Source organism: Falco rusticolus, chromosome 5 (assembly GCF_015220075.1).
Source record: "Falco rusticolus isolate bFalRus1 chromosome 5, bFalRus1.pri, whole genome shotgun sequence".
In the NCBI taxonomy this organism is placed as follows: Eukaryota; Metazoa; Chordata; class Aves; order Falconiformes; family Falconidae; genus Falco; species Falco rusticolus.
This window is the reverse complement of record NC_051191.1, coordinates 85,469,041-85,478,283: the sequence shown is the minus strand read 5'-3', so window position 1 is coordinate 85,478,283 and position 9,243 is coordinate 85,469,041. Positions and strand designations below refer to the sequence as shown.

The following is a 9,243-nucleotide window of genomic DNA, read 5'->3' as shown; positions in this document are numbered from 1 at the left end:
GTAACTGTAGGTAAATGTAGAGAAAAAAAAGCAGAAAAATAAACTGTTCAAGGATCACTTCAGCAACACTGCTATTTTTTTTTTCTTTTGTGGTAATGCAGCCACCTAATTCAATTAAAATCTGTGGTGAATCTAGTAACAGAAAAAAACCCCAACACTGGCCAGAGATGATGTTCATAACGACTCCAGCAGGCAGATTTCCACATTTCTATACCAAACCATGGCACGTGAAACAGAGCAAGTGCTCTTAGGTATTTTTGCCTCAGCATCCCGTGCAGCTCACCGCCACTGGCAGCAGGCTTGCCTGCTTGAAGTGACCCTGCAGTGGTTGCCCTTAGTGCCCGTGTTCTCCAGCACAGTACCCCCAGACCAGCTGGCCAGAGGCACGAGGGAAGGCAGCAGAGAAACTGATGGGCCCGTGTAACAGCACATGTGCAGGCATGGTGATGTGAGCAGCGCTCAGTTCACAGTGCCCTAGCCACTAATTAAGTCTCCCTTTTTAATGTGACAGTACCTACATAGGCGACGGGAACAGATTAAAATGGCATAGAACTTTCTGAATGTATCTAATTTTAGCAAAAGGCTGGATAAATAAGAGCATCCAGTAGACCCACATCTCAAACCTGAAGATCAGAACAGTGCATTTCAACAGAGGGTGGTGGTTTTTTTTTTTCCTGGACCAAACTGCAGTGTAGGTTCTCTGGAAGCAGATGGTATGGAGACTGGAAATGGCAGGTTACTGTGGACAGAACTGGTAAAACATCATTGAAGCCTACTTCATATCTCCCATGAAAGACTAGTTTCTATTCTGTGTATTATTGCCAAAAATTAGGCATTCAGACTAAAATTGCCTATGGCTCATGTCTGTGGCAGCAGATGTCTCTTTTCAGTTGTGGGTTATGTAGTTCAGATGTTAGGGAATGACTACAAAAATAATTCAGTCCACATGAAAAACTCTAGCAGTCATTCCTCTGGAGTATGAAAGAGGGATCTATAACCATTGACACCGACCTTAAATCCCAAAGAACTGGTCAAAATAATCCCAAAGAAATGGTCTGAAGCATGAAGCTGGAAGGAAATAGAAACATCGGTTGTCTGTTGTGATCTGATCTTGTCTATCCCAGCATCGTGTGACAGGTCAAACTGCCATTCACCTCAGATGCCTCTTGGAGAAGCAGAGCTGTGAGACCAGCTGGAGATGGAGTTCTGGGAGAGCATGGGGGCTCCTTGTGCGTTTGGGGCAGTCAGCTCGAGTATTGTGAGCCAAAGGCAACCGGGCTTTTGAGCACCTTTTCCAAGAAGAGGAACAGAGACCAAATACTGTCACCAGGACGCATACCAGAAAGGACATGCAGGAACCTTTCTGCTTTTCTGTGACATTAAGAACACTACTAACTGTGTCCAAATCTGTGCTTTCCCCTAAAATACAGCCTATGTATTCCAACTGGAATTCCACTTCCACTTGGAAGGTGGTTTAGCAATTAAAGTTACTAGGATAGACAGTTTTAAAGGATAAATTACTTGTATAAAATACTAAACAGCTCTGCATTTTCTCTAGGCAAATTATTTTAAGGGCGAGGGGTGGGGGGGTGAGTGTCTCTCTTTCCTCAAGAAGGAATTCAAAACCAGAAACCTCTCAAGGACTGGATATTTTGAGACAGAAAAAAAATTATAAAGTAAAAATAAAATTCAAGTACTCAGTGGGAAAGTTTTTAAAAAATTCTCAAGGAAAGTAATGGAAGAGAGAGGCATTATTGTTCGTGCAGCAGCCAACACTGCTAGTCCTAGCTGAAATGTAGTTACCACTGGCTTGACAGAACTGAAATTTTCTTTATGATATTCATCTAAATTCAACTAATCTCTTCCATTTGTACCTGGTCTGACCCCTGCTGCAGCATTTGTTTTTGCACTTTGGCCTTTGAGGAGAGACAAAGAGCAGAAGACAGAACTGCTCCATCCATTTGCTCAGTTAGCCGTGGTCACTAGCACAGTGATACACAAGAGGAGGAAATTCTGCATCTTAAGGCCACTAAATCCATTAGAAACCCCATGAGTTTGGGCTGAAAAAATAGAAGGGCCAATAACATGGACTGGTGAGGACATTGAAAAGGGAGAACCTCCCATGACCGGTGCAGGTGGGATGGAGAATCGTATAACCATTACATCAAGAAATGATTTGGGGAAAACATTTCATTTCCTTAATGCCGGTTTCTATGGCTGTGACCAGGACCATGGTAGCAGCAGGTAATTCTCAAAATAAAGGAATTGGTAAAGAAAGAAGACAGTGACATGTGTTTCCTCCCCATACTTGCTGTAACTCATATCATACAGTGATTTTATTGCAGAGACATTCAGACTATCAGACAAAGCTATGTGAGGACACTTCTGTACTCCACATCTTTAACCAGGTTTATCAGCAGAGCTCCTGCCTTCATATGATCCGTATCTGTGCTAAAACAGTGCAGTGGCATGGGGAAAAAAGGGTTCAAACAATAGAATTCCTACTACAAATTTCCAAGCAAAGTACCAGCTTATGCAAGAACCTAGTGTTGCATGGCTGAGATCCCACAACCTACCGCTGGTTTGTTTATGATAATCATCTAGAAATGTAATCTTACTGCCTCATCAGCTTGAGATTGCCCTTTTTAGCATACTGAAATTGTTGTGGACGTAGCATCCACAGGCTGCCATGTGATGCAATTCAGGGTTACTGACGGCTCACATAGCCCCACCGTTCTGAGTTTTATGTTGTAAGAGCTGGTGGGGATGGTCTTGTTCTGTCCTTTGCAGATCTATGGCGTGTTTGCTCAGATTACAACATTCTCTAATGATCTGGCCCAAAAACATTTCTGATGCAAGCAAAGTGTTTATTTGATAATTTATAAATCCAGTAATAGCTTCAGCAAATGCCTGCCTTTTCATTCCCAAAAGGAAATGTCCTACTTCAGGAATTACAAATGCTCCATTAGAAGTTAACCCAAACTTACCACATCAATACTAGAAAGCAACAATGAAGATCCTGGAAAGTGAACTGTTCTGGGGTTTTTGTTCATAAAAAAAAAACAACACCAAAAACAACTTTTCAAGGTGAGTGCTGTTGCTTGCTTTGGCCAGGAGATGAGAGGAAAGCGCAGCTAGAGCCTGTGCTCCCACAAAAGCCCTCACAGATGGACTGCACAGCAGCAGCAGCATGAAGCCAGCGTTTGCAAAACTGTGCTCTCTCCAGGGGATGAGCCGCTAATAACCATGGAGCAACCACATAGCAGCATGTTCTGAAAGACCCAGGAGGGTGGTTGGATGTGGTACATCAGCAACTGGGGGAGAGGCGGGGGAGGCTGAGTCCTTCTCCTAAGGGGATGATGTACGGGTAGAGCCCTTTGCCAGGCCTTTGCTCTTGCAGAATGGCTCAAAAAACCCAAGGTAGCAAGTGAGAAACGACAAAAAGGAAACAGGTTATCAGGCCAGTCATTCATGGTACTCTATGACCTCAACTAAAACAGGCTCTCAAACACAGAAGTCTTCTGAGCTGAGGAGGAAACTAACACTGAACGACACTTACAACCAGCTCCAGGGCTGTGCTGGAGGTGGATGGAGAACACCCAGGTCCAGCAGATCAGTTCCCTGGATCTGCTGCCTGGGGCACAACAGTGGTGCTCTTGCCACAATACTGCCATGCTGTCTGGCTCCAGCCTGAGTGTCAGACCAAGGGTCTGGGCTTCCAAAAATCAAACCAACCCCATCAATCCTCCCTCTGCCAATTTGCCCATATAAAACCTTTCCACTCTTCATAGTCATGCAGTAAGTTGCTGTGCTGTGGCCAGACTGTAATCTGAAGACTCAAAACCCAAAAGGCTAATTAAAAAAATACAAACATGATTTTTTCAGCCATCAGCTTTGTTATCAGAGAGCAAGCAGAATCTTTAGCAAAAAAACCAAACCCCAAACCCCAAAGTATTAGACCTTACCCCAAAGATAATTGGGCTAGGCTGCACCATGTACTGTAGGGAATTCTCCCTTTCATTTCATCAGTTTTCCTGTCTTCGTTTCTAAAATGACCCTAGATTCTTCCAGGTGCCTGGGTGCATTGCTCCCAATTAAATCCCAAGTGATTAGGACCCTGAAAGCTTCTGATTTTCATGACTTGGACCATTATTTCTTGCTACCTCCGCCAATTAGTGCTGAGCTACACCACCCACATCTGTGGCTGAAACTATGGTATGTCTTGCACTGCAGGGATCTAAATGTGATCTTTGCATCTACCTCTAAACATGAGAAATGGTTTCTGCACTTAACCACCAATCCGCACAGCACTGGAGCAGAACCTGCATTGACCAAGATGCTGATAGCTGCCTAAAATTGTCTGACAAAGTGACTTTCGGAAAGTGTAACTGCAGCAACCACAGCCAGCAGAGATGAAGATTTCATTGTATTGCTGTTGTTGGCTTTTCTGAATATAAGAACTGTAAACACAGGTTACCTAACTTTCTCTTTGACCTTACCTAGATTTTCTTTTGAGTCATTAATGGGTGCTGTGCCTCTTCTCAGTTAAATGGCACCCGCTGTTCGGCTGGGGGAAGAGACGCGGTTGCCTGCTGGCCAGTGATCCCCTCCATTCTTGGATGTCTTGCATCTCTCTGACCACAGAACTGAAGCCCTTCCAGGCACATTTCAGCACAGCAATGGAAATGCATAAATCTGCTCTAACTTACGGAGGCAGAGTTCTCTTCTTGGAACAAGCAGATAGTCACCAACTCATTTCAGCTTGGTGGCTTCAAACTTTGGGGAAGCTAACATTTTTCTGATAAAACTAAGTTCAGTGCATTCATTTCCAGGGAGGTTCATCTTATATCTAGGGAAGCTGTCTCTGCTGGTATAAGACAACAGTCTTAATCACACGGGAAGATCGACAGTAGTAGCTTGGGGAAAGCTCAAGGACCTTGTAAAAACTAAGGGACTTTTTTGGCTCTAAACAAAATCCTGCAGCTGACCACTGGAATGACCTTCAGTGTTCACATGTGTATGTATGGGGGCAATATAATACCAAACAGTTTGAAAACCAAACAAAACAGTGGTGCAAAAAAAGTAACTTCAGTCTATCTGTAGATTTACTATCACCAGAGAAACAGAGCTCTTATATAAATTTACCATGCACCTATCTGCCCTCCCTCCCTGCAGGGGAGAAGCAATCACCAGTGACTTTTAGAGAAAAGGTCATAGCCTGTTAGGTATGTGGGCAAGAATAAACTGGGGAGGAAGAGGGATTTGTTTTAAGAGATTTCTTGGAGTATGTTGAGCATCCTTTGAGTGGTAGGCTAAGAATATCCTTCCCCCAATTCCCAGTGATCAAATTCTCGCTGTGAAATCAGAGCCAGGCATGAAAAATCACACTGCTTAGACTTTGTGCAAGTTCTGCAATAGAGTTTGTCTTCTCACGGTAACACAAGACAGAAGGCCAGTGGTCAGAAAGCAAATACCAAACCATTTCCTCTCTGTTCACCGAAGCACAAGAAGCTCTATAGTAGGAAGATGAGCCACATCTTTGTTTCCGCGCTGCGGGGCTGTCAGGAGCGCAGGAAGAGCAGTGACTCTGGCTGCTGAGGATCGCTGGCAGGGGATGATGGGGAGCTCACAGCAAGTGGGATGGTGCAAGAAACCCACATTGCTCACAAACACAAGAGCTCCTTTGAAAGTTGTCGGGGAGAACGTGTACACCATTGCTCTGCTCACCATCGCTGTGGTCACAGGAGCTACAGGTACTTCTGATGGTACCGGTGAGGGCAGAGGAGGAAAAGGCAATGTGTCAGAGTGATGTTTACTGAGTTCTTCTTTGGGAACGAAAAAATCTCGGGCAAGGGATCTTTACAAATTTCTTAAGGGACTTTTTGATGGAAAACCAGTAACCTGCAAATCAAAACATTTCTAGCTGCAACTAGATCTTTTTCACTTGTCAGCCAATAAAATGCTGAACTGGGGCTTTTCATTGATTTGATGAAAACCGGTAATGATTTTCTTGGAGAATGGTATTTTTCATGATAATTAACACATTTACTAAAGACATGTTTGATAGGAGGTTTTCTGATCAGTCTGAGCACCTTATCAAGCTTTACTTTTAGGTATCAGTGAGTTGTCCTGGCAAATGAAGTATACTGGGATTTTACAACACTAGATTCAGATGAAAATTTTAGTAAGACTTAATGGGAAGGTTCTTTGCCCCTTGCAAATTCAGTTAAATACACAGAAAAGCTAATTAAAAAAATGTGGGATCTGAAGATGCAGCTTTAATAATCCTTCTTCTCCCTACTCTACATTAATCATGCAAATTCTTGCTTGTTTTTCTTGTTTGTTTTTGTTAGGACAGGTGAGGCAGGTCACAAGGCAGTGACCTTGAGTCTATCGGGGATCTCTGCATCTAACAGCAAACACAAATGTGTTTTCTTTCCAGTTACATGTTATGCTCTTCTATTTCATCTGTCACCACTGTAATCAGGGAATTTGGTTCATAGAAGCTTTGGAGTGGCAGGGCAGAAATTGCCACCTGTGCTTGACCTGATTAAGAGGGCTGCTTATATCCAGCACAAAAGTGGGGTGAATATCTTCAAACGTGCGTTTTTCTGCTGTACTGGGCAGTGTGGCTGAGGGAAAAGCAACCTGAGAGATCTCCCTGTACAGATGGGCTCTGCGGCTCATTCAGACACTGCCTCCCAGCCAGGTTATTTATCCACTGTCCTAGGGAAGGGAGCTTACAAAGGGAGGCAGTGAAAACAAGGACCAATGTACGTGGACACAGCCATGAGTTTGGAGACCTGCTGCAGCCTAAGAAAAGAGATGCAGCTTTGGGGTGGCACGGACAGGGCCTCACGCTGGTGTGTGACCACGCACACCTTTCTCTGTGAGGCACAGAGCAGAACTCCAAGGCTATGGGTGATGTGCCTGGCACATTCTCACATGTCCTTCTCCTTTCTCTCCTGCAGGGAACCTCGAAGTGTCAGCAATGGTAGGTAGCACCTCTGTGCTCACCTGCACTCCCAGGCCAAATACAACTTTTATAATATGGAAAATGAACCCCAAAGTTGGAGGCCCCTGCACCTTGGGATACAGGGCTGATCACCACAAGATAGACAGAACAAACTGCAGTGACAGCATAAACTGGAGATCCAGACCAGATTGGGATCCTGACCTTGAGATACGGCAAGTGGGAATAGCCCATGAGGGAAACTACACCTGCGAAGTAGTAGCAACAGAAGGGAATTTCCATGAGATGTACCACCTGACCGTGCTGGGTAAGGGGCTCCTTCCTCATTTTACAGTTCTGCAAAGGACCCTGTCTGTGCCTGGACATACAAAGCTCCTCTCTCCATGCACCGGGGGAAGTGTGCAGTAGGAAAAGGACCTTTCTTGCTGGGAGAAAGTGTCATGCATTTCATTGGTAGTAGCTGTGTGTCTCCCTTCTTACTTCCCAAACCTCTTCTCCCTTCTGCTACCCCCTTTTCCACTGTCTAGTTAGAAGCAAGAGGTGTGAAGCAATTTCCAGTATACTAAAAGAGGACCCTGCACATGCATCCACTTATCCCATAGACTAATTTAAGAGAACTAAAGCAGCTGACAGTAACACTTCCAAGTGCTGAGATACTCTGTCAAATATAGGATCACAGGATGGTCAGGGCTGGAAGGGAACTCTAGAGATCATCTAGACCAACTCCCTCTAAAGCAGGTTCTCCTAGAGCAGGCTGCACAGAATCAGGTCCAGGTGGGTTTTGAATGTCTTGAGCAGGAGACCCCACAGCCTCTCTGGGCAGCCGGTTCTGTGCTCTGTCACCGTCAAGGTAAAGAAGTTTTTCCTCATATTCAGATGGAACCTCCTGTGTTTCAGTTTGTGCCCGCTGCCCCTTTCTTTCTTCTGTTGCATTCTTTCTCCTGGGTTGTTCTTACTCAGACCATAGGAGGGGACCCATTTCCTCTCATGCTGGCATTCAGATACATCTTAAACCACGTGTACTATGGCTGCTTAGCACAAAAGTCTACTTCAGCCCCGCATTTGGGATAAGCCCCCCTGCAATGTCCAAGAAAACCTCCTCTAATGGCACATGGCTGCGGTGACTCACCTGAATGGGGGAGAGTTGTCCAAAAGGGAAAAAGGAGGCACGATCTTGGTCTCTTGTGACTTTGGCCCATGTCGCTGTAACGGGGTGGCGCCTCCAACCTTCTTCTGCTCTTTGCACTGTACATTTTAGGTAGAGAACAAGAACATCATATCCCAACTGCAGCAAACTAACTCCATGCATCTCCCCCCCCGACACTTTGCAGTCCCCCCCAGGCTGACCGTGCGCTGTGATGATGACGATGGGAGGCCGGTGTGCGAGGCAGGGGCAGGGAGGCCGGCTGCTCAGATCTGGTGGGTCCCAGAGAGCAACTCCCCCCCCAGGGAAGAAGCCCATGACAATGGGACAGTGACTGTTCTCAGCAAGTTCGCAGCATATAGCACCAACGTGACTAATGCAACCTGCTTCATGTCCCACCCAGTGTGGAACCAGAGCGTGGACGTAGGCTGTCCTCCCCCAGGTAAGCTTCTCTTTGTTCGTTTATGTTTAAAACCCTGGTTCATGCACTAATGAAAACATCAGTGGCACTGGCAGGATTGCAGCAGGAACTCTGCAGCTGAGCTGAAATTTCCAGTGAGAAATTTGTTGGGAGGGGGAAGGATAAATAGCAGTGCTGTCAGAACTGCAAAGTCCTTTGTGAAATTCTAGGAAAGATGGATGTAGCGGTCTCCCCTTCCACCGACAGGGCTGAATGGAAAGGCAGGATTATTCAGAAGTTCATGACACACAGAGATGTAAATGGTATGGTCACCCAGATCTATGCATTGTAACCCAGCGGTACCATTACATCTTGCTCATTGTTGGGTTACACGTAGGTTGTGACAGGGAGACTGAAAACCAGCTTTCAGCTTCCAAGTACTGGCTGGTAGGTGAACACTTTAGGTGGTGAAGTGGAAGGCATTGCTGGGAAGTTGTGTGCAACAATATGTACTTCACCGAAGTACTCGGTTGGAAGAGAATCAGAGCTGAAATTTGCTGGGATGCACATGCAAGGCCTGCGGCTGGGTTATGGGAAGTGGTGACGTGGAGGACCTAGTTAGTGCCCCTACAGCAAAAGACTAGGGTCCTCCATCGAGTGCATGGGAGGGCGTTATTTATTCCCAGTTCTGCCTGGCACTGTGTTCCAGCTGCCTTAGGTCACCCT

At 45.5% G+C, this 9,243-nt stretch overlaps 1 protein-coding gene across 1 annotated transcript; it reads left to right on the top strand.

The window, feature by feature from the left end:
• The first annotated feature begins 6,828 nt into the window (after positions 1 to 6,828).
• LOC119149485 (cell surface glycoprotein CD200 receptor 1-A-like) lies at positions 6,829 to 8,638 on the top strand. Its single transcript, XM_037390767.1, has 2 exons — positions 6,829 to 7,280; positions 8,305 to 8,638. The coding sequence occupies exons 1-2, from the start codon at positions 6,992 to 6,994 to the stop codon at positions 8,607 to 8,609; spliced, it is 594 nt and encodes a 197-aa protein (XP_037246664.1). The 5' UTR covers positions 6,829 to 6,991; the 3' UTR covers positions 8,610 to 8,638.
• The last annotated feature ends 605 nt before the right edge of the window (positions 8,639 to 9,243 follow it).